The sequence below is a fragment of the Patella vulgata genome, chromosome 6 (genome assembly GCF_932274485.2).
Source record: "Patella vulgata chromosome 6, xgPatVulg1.2, whole genome shotgun sequence".
Lineage (NCBI taxonomy): Eukaryota > Metazoa > Mollusca > Gastropoda > Patellidae > Patella > Patella vulgata.
In genome coordinates, this window is record NC_065884.2 from 52,443,646 (window position 1) to 52,464,544 (window position 20,899).

General features: G+C 35.1%; 1 protein-coding gene across 1 annotated transcript; it reads left to right on the plus strand.

Moving 5' to 3' along the window:
* Window positions 1–13,487: 13,487 nt before the first annotated feature.
* On the plus strand, window positions 13,488–16,757 carry LOC126824579 (uncharacterized). The gene has a single exon (XM_050553829.2). The coding sequence runs from the start codon at window positions 13,791–13,793 to the stop codon at window positions 15,219–15,221; it is 1,431 nt and encodes a 476-aa protein (XP_050409786.1). The 5' UTR covers window positions 13,488–13,790; the 3' UTR covers window positions 15,222–16,757.
* The last annotated feature ends 4,142 nt before the right edge of the window (window positions 16,758–20,899 follow it).

Here is a 20,899-nt window from a genome sequence, read left to right on the forward strand (position 1 = left end):
TCTGGTTTTATTTTCGTATAAGCCAGTCGGTAAAAGGAATTCTATTGGAGAGAATCTGAGTTCGAAAATCGTAAGTCAAAAGTAGAAATTCTAGGAAAGAAAGTAGAATTCTTACGATTTAAAGTTGAAAAGTTGACACTTTTCAGGTTAATTGCATAAAGTTATGGTTTCCCACCACGATCATAATATAGATCACATTTTGAACCTGATACTCCTCTACACATCATCAGATGTTCATCAAAAGTTTCATAGATCATATTGATATATTTATTTCCATATGGTTTACCTTCTCATTCGATCGTGTTGACCAGTATGACCATTGATTTAGATACGATCGAACTTGAATTGACCCCATTTGTTGGTGTCAAAATATGAAATTCAGGTCAACTTGAATAACGCGAACGATTAATATCAAAATGATCTTATTTCAATATTTTCGGAACTTCTTTGATCTTAAGAATAGATGAACCCGGGTCAGATATTGAATAATCACATTGTTTATCTTGCTATAAACATGCAAAAAAGCAATAACTTTTATGTTGACAATAATAATTTAAGATGCATAATTTAGGGCACATATTTCTCTCGGTGATCAATTATATACGCTGATAATATAGTTAGCTCTGAACTTGATACATTTTATAACAATAACATGCATATTATAGTACATGTATATATCAGTAATCAATCAAATACCTGTGTAGTATATGTATATTATTATGCAGGTTATGGCTAGATCTTTTTCTTAAGGCTACCTCCAGATTTCGTCAAGGTCGCTGAGATATAAATAAGGTAAGGGTACGTGATTGTTGACGAGATTGTGGGTTAGGGTTTGGGTAAGGGTTAGGTCCAGGGTTAGGGTTAGCGCTAGCCCTGTTTACATCTCGTGACCTTTGACCAAATCTGGAGGTGGCCTTAACAAATAGATCTAACCTGCAGGTTATCGTGATTTGAATGCAACGATACACTAGAATGATCATTACATATTCATACAGTTTATTATATACAAACACACCACATTGAATAGCAATATTCAGTCAATTAAACATTTACTGTTATAGATAATAGTTAAGATGATGGAAGGCGTGGTTCTTAAACAAGTTTGATTCAGTTGTTAGGTGTTATGTTTAGAATGAGTAATCGATGTCATTATAAGAATAAGGATTTCAATAGTTGCGATTAAATTATTTATAGATTGATATAACCGCATGATGTGAAAATTTCAGTAAGTTAACATAGCCACCCCACCCCACCCCAAATAATAATATTGTCTCAGAAAATCAACTATCAATTCATTGTTAGAAGTATCTGAAACTGTAGTTGATGGTCATAAGAAAAGTAAGGGTTTCAATGGTTATAGTTAAATTATTTATAGATTAAAGGGCCAATCTCGTTTATATTTAATTGTGCATTAAAAGCCCTTAAAATCCTCTACCTTAGGACCGAACAACTAAGCCAATATACGTGATACGTTTTCAAACAATTTAAAACCGCCAGACTTCATCTGGAAATGGAGACCGGTGTGTCAAGCTGTATAGTAGGGTATCTGGATAAATCCAGACCTTTATTTTATTAAAATAACAATTTTGATGAAATTGTCCCGTCGTTATCTAGTAAAGCACGTTGGTCATTCGCTTTATAGACCTCTAAAAGCACGGCAATAGATTATCAGGTCACCCAACGAAAACCGGATAAGCGGTTTTGACGTTCAGGTCCAAACGACCAAACGAAATTTTTAGACAAGATAAATACACCATTCTTCTGTATTTTGTTTCTGAGACGCTGTTAAAATAAGAATGGTCCATTTAAACTACATGCTGTAAAAAAATTAAATAAACTAATATATGCCTCCCCATCCCACCCCCAATAATAATATTGTCATAGAAAATAAATTTATTGTTTAAAGTATGTGAAAGTGTAAACATCAAATATTACATCTGTCATGAAATTGTCAATATTGTAACATAATTTTTATTTGAAAATTTTTATTTTATGATAAAATCTGTATGATATATGACGTAAATGGTCTTCACGGCATATCTGCATAATAATATTATATTTTGAAAAATTACTATTTTGCATAACTGCACTGAAATGAATATGTATGTTTTTCATAATAAAATTTAATTTCCGATCACATCTATTTATCTGGAGGATATTTATCTGACTAATATGTACTTGACGTATCGGTAGACATATCATCTTATAAAAAACCCAAAAAAACTCAAAACAATAAATCAAATATCCAATGTTTTAAAAGCGATCTTCTCTTCCGTTACCACAAAGACAACGTTATGTATGTTAGTGCATTAAAGATGCCCCCCCCCCCCGACCCCCCATGTTCAAACTGTATGAATTGGTAATATACATGTATTTGGATTAAAACATATTCAAACTGATTTACATGTATCTATCAAAAGTTTGCTCGAAATTACCTTAAAACATTTTAATCAGAAGGAGAGTACTCCTAGCCACTAAAATCTATTTAAGCAGTCTTGTTTGGCACTTCACTTGACGGAGCGAGAATCCATATACCAGATTTTATTTGTCGTCCTCTAACCTCTTTTTAGGCCTCCCGTTTAAGCCTTTCTCTGTTCTCACAACCGAGAGCCATTCGATCAACACACAATAAGCACTCCCTATGTCACATGGGCTGCAGACACGGCTGCCAGTTTGTGACACCCTTACAAGTTGTTTTTTTCTCAAAGAATCTAATATTTTTCTAGTGAGCTTGTATGTCTCTACTTTCAGTATATTTCAAATCAGCAATACTTTTATATTGCTTCTACCGTCATTGAGGCCGGTTACAATTTGGATCACTACTGCACTGAAAGTGTTACCAATATTTACCTAAATCTTAATATTTCCTATCTCAAAGGAATATTGTTACCGACAGGGTTAGTGTTTTGTACTTCTGTACTACTGTAATTCGGTAATCAGTGAGTAACACACAAAACTAAAAAATGAAAATGAAATTAAATGAGGTTTAACGTCCTACTGTTTTTCTCCCGACTGGCCTAATGAAGACGGGCATACGCTATAATGCAGTGTGCTATGACGGAAATTTTGCCCGGACAGCGGCGCTACGGTCTATACTCTTATATCGAATTCCAACTGCCAAGGGGCCTTTTATGTACACAAATACTGGTTCATAAATATGTAACTCAGAATTAGAACTATACAAAACACTCGCCTAAATAACGACAGGAACTTGAAACCAGGCTTAACGTCCGCTTCCATCCAGGGTAGTTTATATAATATATAAATACCCATCGTAAGTTAGATGACAACAAGGGCTATTCTATTATCAAAGTAAACCACAGAACTTCATTCATTAATCACAGATTAAGATAAACTATAAATGACCTATCAACTACTTAATATCATTCCATTTTAATATAGTTTATCGAGTGATCTGTAAATAAAGTATAAACATCCATTCAGCTTATATCTTATATTATAAACTTTCCACTGTTAATATATATACAAAACATGTGATGAAGGAAACCTCTCATTGGAAATCGCCCTCTTTTATGTTCATATTTCATTCATACCCAACAATCTACTATTTCTGTCTATTTATTCATATCTCTTTTCTACATAGACATTGTGAAGGCCGTTTATGGTTAATTATACGAATACCCATTATGTGGTCTTTTCAGTTAAACCACTCCTTGAAACTGTGTCAGACCAGTGTATATCTATGTTTAAGAATCATCATCATCTAATGACATTTATACCACTAAAATACATATAATGTGTTTTGTTTAGGGGTTTCAATTATAGTTAAAGGTTTCCTGTTTTGTTAAGGGGTTTCAATTATAGTTAAAGGATTCAGGAAACCTTTTTTTGTGTATCTGTTTTGATATCTATTTTTATGTAATGCTCAGTTCTTGGAAATAACTTAATCTGAGACCCTAAAGTAAATATCGGCAGCCATTTTGATATGACATACATGATGTTATTTTCCATAGTCCGTGATGAATTGTCGTATGATGAAGTCCAAATCGCTAAACACCCCAAGGTGGTGGAAAAGTTCGGTGAAAAGTCGCAATTTCAGCGAAATTACTTTATTGTGGACTTAGTTATGAGTGTTTTGACTTTTGACAAGACAGTCTCATTGCCATGTAACGGTGTTACAATAATAAACAATGTCTCTATTACCATTTATCGTTAAATTATTAAATGGCGAAGGTGTTCTAATCCATTCAATATCTCGGCCACCCGATAGTCTAGAGAGTTAATTAGGAGGTTGTCATGTGAATAAATATCCTAGTAATGATTTATATAACATTTGAAGCCAAAAAAATGAAATAAGTAGATTTAGCTCTTGGTGATCGTGATGCACCTTTAACCAACATATTTAAAAGGAACTTAACGAGGTATCCACTATAAGAATAATTAACTTAACAAATGTGGCGAGGAAACATTTATACAAAATTTGAGCCATTTTTGTGAACATTTATTACATATATTCACATATATGTTGAAACATACAGGAAGATTTATAATAAATGTCTATATAATTATGACATTGTGTGGGCCTACTATACGTGTACTTTGTTATAATTTATAGTGAAATCTACGTCTAAAAACTGTTCATGCATTAACACTCATAACCTTTTCACTATAAACTCCATATCATTTCGTCTGTTGAAATATGATACATTGTCATTGAAATAACTTCATACTTAACATTTTAAAACGCATATTGGACATGTCGCCTTCAGCTAAAATAGCATATTATATTGTATTGTGAATTTAAAAAACAAACAAACAAACAAAAAAAAAACTCAAAGTAAAACACTAAGACGTCAACAAAGCCCGTGCACACCTATGATTATTACTCGATTTCTCGTCGGCGGCAATCTTTCGGACAGAAAGGATTTTTCCTGAAACACGCTGTGGCGTATGTCGTGCGCGAGAAAGTTTATTTAAACGGTCACAAAAACAATGATTGGTCTTTTAGGAAAGTAAACATCTTGGCCGCCGTCAAAAACTTTTATTCTGAACACAGAGCGCTGTGTCCGCAAACAGCGAGCGCTCAGTAGCCTCCATATAAAAAGCGATATGTCATCCTTGGAAGGGTTGGTTTCCGTCGAAATGGACTATTAACTGTCTCGAAAAACATGTATTACAACTGGATATAAAAGGAAAAAAAGGGAATGGTGAAATATGTTTTCAACACCCCAAAGTTACCTTTGTGAATTGACGGATGATTCTGGATTAAATAAAGAGACAAATCAGTTACTGAAACCGAAACATTCGCTGAAAAAGATGCTCTAAGCATCGCCATCTTCAATATATAGGTACATTAAATCTATTGCAGGCATTTCTTTAGGCCTTAAATTAACGCTATATAAATTATCAATTAGACATTAATTAACTTACCAAGACCATACTCAACTCTCGATGCCATCGAATGGCTCCGATATGAAGTAGATTTAAATACGCTTTGCGGTTACCGTAACAATGTATAGACTTTGTTTATTATCGCATCAACAGTAGCAATTACAGTCGAGGATAGACTGTAATTAATTCGCCGATAACTAGGCACGGAGTGAAGTAATTTGACTGAAATTTTTAACATATCCCCTTTCCATTATCTATTTTTAACTGCTATAGCGAGAACTGTCAGCTCTATCTAATCTTATATAATGCCTCTGGAAGTAATTCTGTCTGTGATGACAAATCTAGTGCGTGTTTATAACATATCTGTACATTTTGTGCATGTATAGACAAACTTTGTGCTTTGATTTTAATGAAAAGAACATAACATTTCCTATCATCTAAAACGAACCAAGCCAAAACGGGCACCGAGAGAAACTACTACACATCTAAATATTATACACAAATATAATAATAAAAAAAAATCGTATAAACTATTTTATAATCATATATTGACCTCCCTCGGACACTGAGCTTAATTTTGTTTCAATCCTTTATGACAGTCGCGTAAACAAGTTCAATAACAATAATTTGGAATACATTCTTTTTGGTCTAGTAATATCTTATAGGATAATAATTCAAGCGGTAGTCACTTCAACAAATATAATGATAAAAATGAAGGGTGAAATTATATAATCCAAAACCACTAAGTCTATGCGTTATATACTCAACATTGTTAGCATACTTTAGGATAAGATTTAGTTAAAGGTACATTTAGTCAAATATTATTCACTATAATATATAGTTTTAAAATACAAAATGTCACGCAAGGCCAATAAAAATACCATTATTTACATTAAACAAGATTATTTAAGTGCCTTTGAATGTTATGCAGATAGTCATTCGGGAGATTAAGACAAAACAATTAGGTTAGACATTTCATCGTATATAAACATATCTGTTTTGACATCCGTAGAATCACGAGGTAAAGATGTTGGCGTGGATTCAGTCGAAACTATCCTGAAATATATAAATGCGCAATAACTTTCTTTATATGATTGATGGATTGAATAATTTTAGAGTATATTTATTTGCACTCTTAAACTGTTTATTTGCCACTATTTGGAATAGTCTGCATTTAAAGATATATTATGTAAGATTTACTAAAGAGCAGATAATTGTCGTTATGATAGAATGAAAAAGGAACAATATATTGAAAATTTCAGGCAAATTACTTCATTCTGAGGGAAGTTATGACTCTTTGAAGAATAGCGTAGTCTCGATTTTCATTGCTACCATTGTTACGATGATAAACAAACCTCCATTATACATTTTAAAATTAAATCATTAAATGGCGACCGTGTTTCAATCCGTTGAAAATCACAACCACCCGATGTGGCAGGAGTTGATTATGGGCTTGCCATGTGAATAAAATGTATAATTAATAATTTATCTAACAGAAATATTTCTACCTATGGATTTGAGAATTTAATATCGGCAGATACGTACTTTCAAAAATGTAGTAACACGCCGAATTCCATCATATCGAAAACTGTATTTTTGGCCCAAATCAATCGTTCCTTCGTGGACCTTAATGTCCGCTTCCACAAAGTGTGGTATCGACGTCAAATACCCAAATCGATGAGACTTTCCCTTTAAATAGTTCGATAGTTATAAATGCGACTCTCCATATTCATTATATGTTTATCTGATAAGTAAACAGTTTAACAAAAATAATACAAACTTGAAGACCAAATTATCCGATACTAAGCCGATGTGAAAGGCTTTATCTGTCTTTGCGGATAAATTCAACAGCGGTGGTACACATATTTGGCTACTGCCCCTAGCGCCAGATTAACGCCAGGATTGACTGCATTGAAATGCGATGAGTGTCAAATTCCGCAATTTACATGTGTCCTAATATCTTTCAAGATTTTGTTAAGTGATCAAAATGATTGTTGGATGGTAATCGTCCATAGACAATTACATAAATTATTGTTCAGATCTTACAGTATTTCGTGATTTTAAGCTGACCGAAAGGCGTCAACATTGTTTAATATTGCCCGAGGCTATACACGATAATATAGACTCCAATTAAAGGCAAGTGTCATTTTTTTTTGTGATTGGCAGCATACATTTCTACTAAACTAAATAGAGGTAAATATTTGAACACGATGTATTAAAATCGCAAATCTATTGAAGCCGTAGATCGTCATGTGCATGTGTAGCTTAATCCACGGTAAGATGTGCCCAGGTCGACAATTTAATATTTAATTTAGAATATAAAATTAAAATATCGACAGTAGATAATCTCTCGGTTTGATTCATAGGATTAAGAAGAGGCCCATTAAATGTTTTATTGAATATTATAGGTAATGTTGTCTTAATTGACAAGGATGCCGAATTTCGAGAAATTGTCGATTCATCATATCTTTGTAAATACGAAAAGGAATTTTGACGATTTTTAAAATGATAAATCCTTTTAGAGATTCTCGTCTTCATTCACCCAGCCAGGACAGAACAGTAGGGCGTTATAACCCATTTCATTTCATTTCATTTTAGAGAGAGAAAGAGAGGGAGATAAATGAGGTTTAGCGTCCACTCGACATAAACTAGGTCATTTCGGGAATATAACATACGGTTCAATTTTATGTCAATAATTCGCTTGCGCGTAGGGGGTCTTTAGCAGTGGGAGGAAACTGGGGGACCCCGAAAAACCCACGAGGTCGGACAGGCGATCCTACCCCTTGTCACGTACCAGCGGGGAATCGAAACCACGCCACTTGACTCAATTACATACCCCTTATGATGCAACGCGCAAGTGTTAACCATTCGGCCACCCAGTCCCCAATTTCATTTTAGAGATTCTTCTTACACGATATTGTAGTTTGCAAGGGAAAAGAAATCATCTAATAATGACTAGAGATATTTAAATTTTATCTTTATAATTATAAAGACGCTTAACATCAGTTACAAAATTAAAGGTTTTTGTTATTAGCTTATTCTATTTCTTATATCAGTTGTTTATTCCACTTGAAATAGAAATTTTATATATTTTCCACTTAAAGGAACTAAACCTCTAACGTAAGATTCTCCATAATATTCGAAATTAAAAACACGAATTAGAATGCAAAATCTGAGACGGGTGATGCTCGCGATATTAAAGTATCGTGTCTAACGTACCACAGTATAGTTGTTCCTCATTAAATACACTTAAGCTACAGGAAATTAGAGATGTTCGATACACGAAAAACAATGTTAACATGATTTTAATACGACCAGATGTTCCCTTGTGAATACTATAACCTAACCCCAATACAATCAACAAAACAATCATTAACACATTAGAAGAATTCAACGAAGTAGACTATTTAACACAATAACCACCGTTACAGTAGTTGAAAGCTTCTATAGATCCAGTTTAAGTATTTATTGTTTTATTAGGGGAGATATATTCAACAACTTGTTCTCTTATATAATATAACTCCTTTATATATTTCAAGGGTCAGAATAACAATAATATATAACCCCTATTCAACTCTCTTATCTCGAATTCGTGTTTGATACAGACAGCTACAGGTTTACTCTTCTCTCAGCCTGCAAGAATAATTTATTCCCTTATATATAATTCCATTCTGAACTTAAAGGGGGTGATACTTCGGGAGTAATCGTCGGTTGGTAAAACTATAATTTCGATTTGACTTTACAGTTCTAATTAATTTTTTTTCGGAAAAAAAGAGACTAATTTAAAAACCTGGTTTGCAGAGTTCAACGGCTTTTAGTTCCAAATTTTTAAGTTTTGAAATTTTATACTAAACATATTTCATGTGATTCAAGTGGCTATTTTTTTTTATGAGAACCCGAAAATCAAATTGTATGTTTATATTTGATTGAATACATTATTGGACACAAATCTAAACACGTTTGAACTTTCATTTTACGAGTCGTACATATATTTTATTCGTTTTCAAGGCGTTTTTGTGAAAAGTACCCTACTCTATGTATTTTCAGTATTCAGGTGAATCTATGAATGGTTAAGAATCTATGGTGGTTAAGACGCTGGGTCGTTAGCCTGGAGGTCGGGTGTTCGATCCCTGCATTGGCCGAGAAAGTTCATCTGGATTTCCCGACGTGGTTTCCCCTTGTCAGTGGTGTAGAACGGAAGGCCTGACAAGGACAGCTGTCTAGTCTTTCGGATGAGACGAAAAACCGAGGTCCCGTGTATACATTGGAATGCACGTAAAAGATCCCTTGGCAGTTGGAATTCGATATAAGAGTAGGCGATAGTGCCGCTGCCCGGGCAAAATTTCCCTCATAGCACACTGTATGGCGTATGCCCGTCTTCATTAGCCCAGTATAGCAGCAGAACAGTAAGACTTTAAACCCCATTTCATTTCATTTCATTAAATCAACGAGTGGGCCTCAATATTTTACACCATCCAGTATGAACATGTCAAGGTACAGTCAAAAGTAGGTTAAATCAATAATTATTTGTTATCGATCGGGAGTGATCGTCAAAGTAAGAATAAAGCATGTGGTCGTGTAATCTTATTAGTGTGAGCCGTGTAAGTTTTAATATGTTAAGTTTCTGATCAACGTAATAAGATATGGAAACAGTTCTATAGATTTCACAGGTTACGCGATATCTGTTAATGTGGCGCAATATAACCCGGTTGAAGCTGACGTGCCATAAAACCCCATTTCATTCATGTTATATCTGTTAATGGAAGTGACTTCGTATGCAATCGAATGTAATGAAGTTTAAATGCTCGCTGAGACAATGGTAATTTTCATATCATTTGTTACGTGTACAATGCCATGCGGGTGAATTTTGCCAAGACAGTGGCGTTTCCGCCTACTCCACTTCCCAATTCCCACTGTAAAAGGTTCTTTTAATTAGACAACACTTTAAAGTTGGGCCGGGTTTACATTTACATATGCAAATCAAAACCCAGATTATGGAACAATAGCCTAATTACCATCTGAACATTTCAAATCAAAGTGATCTCTAGAATTGCAATGGCCTGAAATATGTATAACGCAAATTCGGAATTCGGTGACTCAATAGAATGAATGACTTACTAATCACGATGATCCCTCATTACGTAGGCTACATTAGATAGTATTAGCGGTCTTCATTCTTCATTAGCCCAGTCAGTACAGTAAAGTAAGACGTTAAACCCCATTTCATTTTCAGATAAATATTATGGACATGGTTATTCTAGGTACTATTGTTCGTGTTTCCTCAAAAACGCATCATAGCTTCAGATAGTTGTTGATAACTAGCTAGAATTAACCAGTTGTTTCTCCGTAAATTTATTTTCAGATTAAATTCTTATCGTATATCCTGCTCACACCAGTGCGTGTCATAAAAAAACACAATTGATTTATTTTAACTTCATGTTGAGGTTTTTTTTAATGTGAGATTTCACAACTATATATACACATCGAGACGGGTGCTACAAACAAGACTTCAACGCTCTGTTTAACATCAATTATTATATAAAGCTAAGATATTATAAACCTAAGATTTGAGGATTAATTCATCTCAAATAACTTGATGCCGCTCTCGATAAAAGCAGTAGTTTTTTTTTGTATTCGGTAATGATTTTACAATGTTATAGACGATATATGTAAAGAAATGAAATGAAATGAAATGAAATGGGATATAATATGTAAAGAGTTTCTTTTGAGGAATATCTTAATCTGGTTAAATTACAGTTCTATATTTCGTTTAGGGTATTTTGAATTTACTTTTAATGGCCTCCACAACTAAAACGAAAGTTTGAACGAAAATGCTGCACCGACTAGGCTAATGGAGGTGAAAAACAAAATGTTGATGAGTGCTGAGTTAATGAAATGAAATGAAATGGGGTTTAACGTCCTACTATTCTGGTCCTATACTTGGCTAATGAAGACGGGCATACGCCATACAGTGTGCTATGAGGGAAGTGATGCCCGGACAGCGGCACTATGGCCAACTCTTATACTGAATTCCAACTGCCAAGGGATCTTTTACGTGCATGCCAATGTATACACGGGGCTGACTTTATGTATCCAACTTAAAAACAGGATCTTCATATACATGGTTGAGTAATTTCACCTAACACATCGTCAAACTGAAAATATAAACGACGAAATTAACGTGATCACGATGATGAAGTTTTTTATTTTGTATTCAGGTGCAGTCTTCTATAATTTGATGGATCACCATGAATAGAAAAAAAGCATCGAAGGTTGACCGTCACGAACAATGTCGCAACACCTGTTTTGAAATCTTTTAAATAAAGCAACCATTTTGTATTTTCACGAATGAAATAACAGCACAAAGGGGTTCTAAATAATATAAACATTTTAAAATGAAGAAAGACAGTGATGAACATGCTGGACTTGAATCACTGAAGATGACGGAACTTTAACGACGATATAAGAAGAAATGTCGCAACACCTGTTTTGAAATCTATTTACAATATAATCCCTACCACTTTGTTCCCTTTTATCTGATAGCCTAATATAGTATCGGTATGTCATTGTTTATCATAAAATATTCAAGTTATGTTTAGTATGTGGCCAAGCCTCCATTTTAAAGGGAGGGTGATGGCGTGTCTTCTCGTGACACATTGAACTTTTGAATATTGATTCGGCCGGGCAGTGGACAATGGTTTAAATGCTAACGACTACGATTAAATGTTTGGACTCAACACATGAGATTGTTAACGATAAGTTTGATAACTTGAAGAAATAAAGATCAAGGTTTGCGAATTGCGGTAATGATTGAGCCGGTATCGCAGGGAACAAATGGCTACTCCCTTAATATTTGATATTCAGACCGAACATGGAAAACAGTTAATTGTTTGGTATTAAAGTAATACCGTTCTCACCCGAGTAAGTCAACAGGGTAGTGGACAATACATCGACCCTTGTCGCTTTCAATCCTTCACTTGAACAAGTACTCGTTGATTGACATTGTGTCAATCACTGCTAATCCAAGAATACCTTTTTCCTCCGTAAATATATAGGGTCATCGAAAATAACCCAGCCATCCATTTTGTTTTTTGAGTATCATGGTAGTCGGGAAATTTGACACATGGGATGACCCAAATTAAATACCTAATACCGACTTGACTTCAAGCATGGTTCCTCCTTGCTAGAGATCCACAAGACTAATCGTACAATTGTTTCTAAGTATATTCGGATAAGTCGACAAGCAGGCGCCCCTTTATATCCAGAACACGTAAAACCACAAGACAGTTGGATCTCTTTTACGATTCTACCAGAATTATCACCAATATGCTTAAACGAAATAATTTTACTTTAAACCCCGTTTCATATGAATGTAATTAATACCTGTCATTATGATGGAATTAAGATTGGTGCTAATTGATCAATCGCATGTTTATTGGAAACTGGTTATAGAAATCGATATAGAGAAAAACCCTATGTAATAATAATAATCAATACAACCATGTCCCTGCATTCGATATCCAAAACACAATAAAGCAATTTATTGTCGACTCTTACAACCAGTTTTCTGTAATTAAATATTCCGTATACATAATACCCAGAATTAATGTTAAAGATACGGTCTCTCAGCCTTGTGGGGCGAATAAGCTAAAATTTGGTTTTGTAATTCAAATACTTGAACTTTTTCTGAAAATTTATAAGTCCATAAAACAACCGGTGTTTAGGGCCTATAAGACAATATTCAGGGTTATTTAAATTATAAAGAGTCTCAAAAGCCATAAATAACTATACACTATAGTGTAAAATTTGAATGCCATTAGATATAATAAATGTACACAAAGGCGACAAAGGTGCATTGTTTTCCTATAATATTGGTATTCTCAATGATGTTTTTATCATAAAAATATAATGAAGTTTTGAGCATTCTAATAATATACTTTAGAAGAGTATTAGCTTTGAAAAAAATCCTTAGACATCGAAAGCTGTGACAAAAAGTAACGTGTAATATTAAATGGTTTACAGTAATTCTCTTTTAAATAACTTCTTTCATATAGTATGCTTACATTATTGGCCTAAACCGCTCAATAGATTCGCTAGAGCGAGAAGTAAGTGTCGTTGCTTGGCAAAATGCCAGCATACTTTGTCAACCTCCAAGGGTAAAGATATAGACGTGTTATTGCTTCACGAGAGATATACTCACAGAAGACGGACCCTACTTTGAACAAACAAGAAGCTGAAAAGAGGAGAGACGGCTTTTGTTGTCATCTATCTTTCTAAAGATGGGTTTTATTATCTAATTTATCTTGCTTATGATCAGGCAGGGCTACACATACCTACCTTACCGACCTACATGTACATACATTAATACAGGATATTCTACCGTGCGACAGGTGTAACAACGAGTTGTGTTTTCTGTGATTTAAAAACAATTTGTGAAAATGTCATTGTTTTCTGGAGGCAGATCTAAAGAAAAGGACTTATTTGGAAACAAAAAATGTCAGTTTTATGTGGAATTTCTTGGCTGGATGGAATGTCGTGGATTGCGAGGAGATCAATACACCGATCCGGTTATAAGAGAGTTAAGAAAGCGCCAGCAACAACTTGACAATCCGCCGAAACTTACCATACAAGTAAGTAAAAAGGAACTTAAAATTTCTCAGGAAACTGGTGATCCGAAGAAAAAAGGTGTTAAAAAAATTAAATTTCCCACCATTCCAGCGGCAGATGTCACATATGCGACGCAGAGTAGACGTCGTGATGGGCGACTGGACGATATCGTTGCTTGTATATATCTTGGTTTTATGCCGCGAACGCAACGTTACGTTCACGTTCATGTTTACAGATTCGACGGACCTGAAACGGCAGCTACGTTTGTTAATATAGTATCGGAGATTGTGGCCTCAAATACACAGCGGATTTATGACGAAGAAATAAAACTTTCGAACTGGGGTGAGATCGACGATCCACAAGATATGCCAGTGTCTGAATTTCGAGGGAGCAACTCTGGAACAGGATCCAACGATAGCAACTACAGTGGTGATGACTCTTCTGTGTTCGGTAGTGCCGAAATGGATTCGGATTTACAAAGTTTAAAAGACGTTAAATTATACGACTCTGTGGCGGATGAATTGCGTTCCCGACTCGGTATTGCGACAGAAACGAAAGAATCCGGTCCCATACTTCTCCCACCGAAAGATTACGACACAATTAGTCGAGCGCATGGTAATATTCTAGAAACGGAGAAACGTAGAGGTCTTTTGCATTTGAATGTATCAGGGATCCCAGAAGTCAGCACGGATAAAGACCCACGACAACCATCAAAATTGAGAAATTCCTCAGGAGAAAGTGGAATAGATCTTCACTCGCCTAGCAGTTCTGAACATAGCAGTAAGTCGTCGGGTATCAGTGGTCCATCCACACCATCCAATCCAACTTATGGGGAATTTGCTTATCCTTCACGTAATCCGAACCTCCGGAAAGATGATTACAGTTTTGCCAATTCCCACCAACCCGTAGGTCTAAGAGTAAGCGATCCTATTTACGGCAATTACCAGAATGATGCAATGAGACATAGTCCACGCCCTCGAGTTAACGACATAAGAAAAGATATCTACATCAGTAGTCCCCCAGAAGATTATGAAAGTTCTCCCGATTTCGTGGAATTGCGTCACCCGGAATCCCGATATAAGAACCCTATACGGTACTCTGGAGAACCTTTGAATAGGGATCCGGTTTATTTTAGCAACCGTAGACCAAATACTACCGATTCTCCTATACAGGTTCGGCGTTCCCAGGAACCAAAATTGGACTTTTACGAATCTCGACCAGACGCTTATGGTGTACGCCGTGTAAATTCTATGTACAGATAATTTATGTTTTTTGTGTTATTAATGGACTATATAAAAACCAAAAAATGATATATCAACCAAAACCTCAACATGCAGTGTTCCATGTTTATACAAGTGTTACCATTATTATGAATCAAACTTTGAAGTAGCCTAATCTTAAAGTAATCGATTAATCGATTTCTATAGATTAACTTTTAGCAAGGATACTGTTATGTAACTGTAAAACAGACTAGACTTAATTGTACCACAGGGCATGAACTGTGCTAATTAGGAAGGAAATGTGAGGAATATGTAATTAGGTCCTACATAATATGTATATAAAACTGTATCTATGTACATAAGACTATGTGAAAATCAACAGCGCGTGGCAAATAATTAATGTGTCTCACCAGAACAATGGTCGTATTTAATTTCACGCTAGACCCCGTCTATAGAAAAACCATCACAATATTCTTCATACTTTGAGGTATTAGCGTATTAGTAATGCCAGTGTGATGCGAATCCACTGAGAGAGGACTTAAAAATCGCGGATATTTATTTTTTCAATGGTTTAATTTCATGGTCGTCTTTGATTGACATATTAAAATTCCTCCTCTGGTAAAAAGTTGACATAGACATAGTTATTCATAAATAAAACTTCTTTGAATTATAATATTACATGACATTGGATTCAACCATTGACATTTGTGAGTGTCAGAAAAAAACATAATATGTCAATCTTACGGTTTATTTTTTGCACGTGCAATTGACAGTTCGGACATATTTTTGTTAGTGCCTGGTGGCCTCTTTAAAAATATAGTCCGTAACACGATTATGTTTGATGTTTCGAACGATTTGTCACCATTTGAATTTTCGATATACTTATTAAAAGAATCCTTTTTTTTTTAGAAGATTTTATAAAAAGACGCCCCTACTCTCAGTGTTAATATGGGCGGCTTGTTTCATAATATTATTATAAAGCTAACGCTACTTACTTTACGACTTAATAGAACCCGAAATAGATTTATAATTGAAAAGTTTTTGTATACATAATTTTCGTGAAAAATAATTCAATGGAAAATGTTCTATTTAATAACCAAAATCTGAATACAGCAAAATTATTTCTTGAAAGGGCTGGGCCGTGCTCTAAACAAATCTAACATTTGTTTGATCTGGTCTTCATTATGTGTCGCATTAACCACCTTAATTTAGCCGTTAATAAAACAAAATGGCGACTTAGAGACCGAACAGACGGCAAAAAAAGTTGTGTTGATCATATTATAGATATAATACATTTGTTTAATTGAAATGTTTGATTTTGTTTGTGTTGATCATATTATAGATATAATACATTTGTTTAATTGAAATGTTTGATTTAGTTTACAAACGAAAATGGCGAAATAAGAGTAATGGTACATTTTGTAAAATGCTAAGGCTAGCTTTGTTTTATAATTTCAAAGTTGCTGCTTTTAAATAGCAGTACAACTTGAATTCGTCCCTTCGCATAAATTTAAGCCCGTTCTTTACAGATGCACGTGTGTAACTGAAACAGCATTTTAATTCTTACTCTCCCTTACTGCGATATTAAAAAAAAAGAAAAGTGGTCAAGCTTTTGCACAATTCAAATAGTTTGGATAACGTCTACAGGTTATGAGGGTTAAAATAAGAGGTTAATTATTATGTTTCTGTATGATAAATACAACTCCCTGCATTTCATATGAGAATTGCGAACTTAAATATATTATTATATATGAGATAATTCAATGTTTGATACCTGATGCATTTATTGACTAGACGAGGTTTAGAATACCCGAGTGTTAAAATGTAAATAATATTTAATGAATATAAAATATATTGACAATTTCATTCATGTGTAATACTTATTCAACATTTATTGCAATATTCGCAGTGTATTTTTATATATTATTCATTTGAAAATAGATTTATATTAAAAAAAATAAATTTATCTTTAAAAAAAAACTGTATAAATGTAGTCAAAACAATAATTTATGACTATAAAAACAGAATTTTTATAAAGAATTCTACTATTATAGAGTGTTCACGTAGGCGTAATATCATTTTTTATTCATTATTCAACTATGTATAACTATCATGTCTTTCATATTCACACAAGAATAGATCTTAGTTTATATATGTATATAATAGTATGTATAATAGTGCTTCCTTACACACAATTTGTTTTTATTGTATTTGATAATACTTACTAAAGTTTTTTGTTTTGTTTTTCTTTTTTTGATTTTAACAAATTGTGAGAAAAACAACGTTGTTTCCTTTTGTAGAGACTCTTGTTTTCTGTTGCATTTCAATGAAAAGAAATAAATGAGGATACATCCTCTTTAACCTTTTGATTTCGTTGTCTAGGGACTAAGAGTAAGAAGGAACTTTTCACGAGGACAGAGAGAGAGAGAGAGAGAGAGAAAGAAATGGGGTTTAACGTCCACTCGACACAAACTAGGTCATTTCGGGACCAACATATGGTTTAGTTTTATTTCAATAATTCGCTTGCGCGTAGGGGTCTTTAGCAGTGGGAGGAAACCGGAGGACCCGGAGAAAACCCACGAGGTTGGACAGGCGACCCAACTCCTTGTCACCTTCAACCGGGGATTCGAAACCACGCTAGTTGACTCGATGACAGGCGGTATGATATAGCACGCACGTGCTAACCATTCGGCCATCCAACCCCCCCTCGAGAACAGGGACTCCAGCGAGTGGATGCCAACTGCCTATAAAACCCCTGGTTTCATCCTGTTCGAATCAACCAATTCTTTCTTGTTGTACTGAAACTAAATAGAATGGAATATAAGGAAGTGAAATGAATATTCAAAAGATAGGCTAATAGTCGCGCAGGACTGAGGGCCTGGCAAGGACAGAGTAGCTATTCGAATGGGGCGACAAACTGAGGCCCAGTGTACAATTAGCGCACACGTAAAAGAATCATTGATAGATGGAATTGGTAATGAGTTTTTGCCGTAGCGCAGCTTTCCGGGCAAAATTTCCCTCAAGGCACCCTGAGTGGCGTATGACCTTCAGGTAGCCAGTTGGTAAGACGTTGGCTCGCCAACCTGGAGGCCCCGCTATCGATCCATGCCTTGGTCGAGAAAGTTTATTGGGATTATCCGGCGGGGTTCCCCCTTGTCAGTTGTGTAGGACACATGGCTTGGCAAGAGTCAGCGTATAGTCGTTCGGATGGTACGAAAAACTGGGGTCTCGTGTGCACATTTGAGTGGACGTAAAAGATCCTTGGAAGTATGGAATTCGATATAAGAGTAGTGTCGCTGTCCTTGAAAAATTTACCTCATAGCACACTGTGTGGCGTATGCCGTCTTCATTATCCCAGTCGGAGCAGAACAGTAGGACTTTAAACCCCATTTCATTTCATTCATTTGTATGACCGCCATCATCAGTCCTGTTGAAGTAGAACATTATGATGTTAATCCTCATTGCCTTGCTTTGGAAACGGTTTAGTGCGATTATCGAGATGCGCATGTGATCTTAAACACACTACACGAATATAGATTATGTGGTGCGATAAAATCATCCTAGCTTACTCCTATAAATGGTCAACTTTAGACAATAGTTTAGTTCAAACTGCACAAAACCCCTTGCACAACATTAAAGATACATTATGGGAGATTTGATAAAAAAAGCTGGCAGTTTTGGGTATAATAGTTAAAAATAGATAATGTAAAGGGAATTTGCTGAAAATTTCAGTCAAATTGATCCACTCTGAACTGAAATTTTAGAGATTGAATTTTTCGACCTAGCCTCGATCATCATTACTAAAGTACGATAACAAACATAATCTCGATTATCCATTTCATGATTTAATCATGAATGAAAGTCGGACAGCAAATCGGAACCTAATTGACAAGTTAATTAATGTCTAATTAATAATTTAAATAACATTTCAGGCCTAAAGAAGTAACTGCAATAGGCAGATTTAACTCTTGCATAATATATGTTTAAGTCAGGTGTATTATTATGGACACATTATGACAAGCGGGCCTGTATACAATTTTTGTCCGAATTTATTGACCCCAAATTGTGCCCTTTGTCCCGAAATATAGGCAATAATGTACTGTATTCTTGGGCTTTTTACCACGGTCAAACCCTTTCATTAATATACCGATCTCACATATGTGTCAAAATAACAATCTGAAAGTCAACACGTAGTTCTACACACAACCTAGGTGCCTTCCATTAATTGTTAACTGTCTTCAATAGTCATTAATAATAATTACACAACAACTTGGATATTTGTTACCATTTTGTTTAAAAGAATTTAAGCCTTGTGACCTGAGTTTGACAATGGTCGATGACCCCGTGTTACATAATAACGGTTATTTTAGCAAGTGTGTGTTGTTACGTTGACAGTTGAGATATTTCTGAAACTCAAATTGAGTAACTTTTCCGACTTGTGAGAATGGCTGTACATATAATATAGGATCTGAAAAGGATATATTTTCATTCGTAAATGACTTCAGTGGTCTACACTTTACAAGAGTAATTGCACGTGTTTGACAGGGATATTCAGGAATGTTTGATAGCCCGTAACAAAGATAGAAATTAAGAAAATGAAAAGATTCCAAACGTCAAAAAGTAATTATGTGAAGTTACAGACCCATGATTTCTTCAGATGAATGATTTTTAAAGAAACTATAATCAAAGACGATAGAGAGATGAGTACAGTGGAGGATGTTACGGGTCGTGGTTACGTCCATTCATATAGACGACAGATACACCATTGTGTCTTCTATAATAATCACTGAAAAGCGAAAAATTGAAGTTAAATAAAAAAATCCCTCTAAATAAGAATAATGAATTTTGGATATTATATTCAATATATAAGGCCCGTTTTCCATACCTGCGTTTTTGTTGACAAAAAAGTTGGTCTAATGCAAATGTAATGAGGCCGTTTCCATGTAACTGGCGAAAATGTGCATGGGAGCTCCGCGAAAACGCGTACACGGGAAACAGGCTTTATAAATTGTACGACTCGAAAACTGAAAGTTATAAGGTGTGAAATGAAATGGGGTTTAACGTCCGAATGTTCTGCTTCAACCGGGATAAAGAAGATGGATAAACATTATGCAGTGTGCTGTGATGAAAATTATGTCCGGGTAGCAGTCCTATGGCCTGCTCTAAATTTTGAATTTCAACTGTCAATGATTCATTTACCTGCTCCCAAACATACACTCAAAGCCATTAAAAACGCAATGCCTAATTAGTGAAATATTTCTGGTAAACGTTTTCTTGGGCTTTCCTATCTTATGGCACATAGGTGAAACATGTGATGGGTCTCTTTTTGTGGAGTTCTGGTTTTGAACCCAATATCAGTTCTCGGTAATGAACTTTGTTCGTGTAAACGCAACACCATGTCTTTTTTTCACGATTTTAAGCAGTCCCATGTCACACATTTTCCCCGAACTTTGGCCCTTTAAATACAGATCAAAATTTCAACATCTATCACTTCGGAAAAATGCCACGCCTTACACAAGAAAACAGGAACAGAGCTATTGGCATGCTTTATCAGGGGGTTTCACAGGTAGCCGTCGCCAGACACTTTAATGTCCACCCATCGACCATTGCTCGCCTCAGACAACGCTTCCACGCCACTGGAAGAGTTGCCGATCGACCCCGACCTGGAGCGCCACCTGTAACAACCGCTGCTCAAGATCGCCACATCCGACTACAGCATC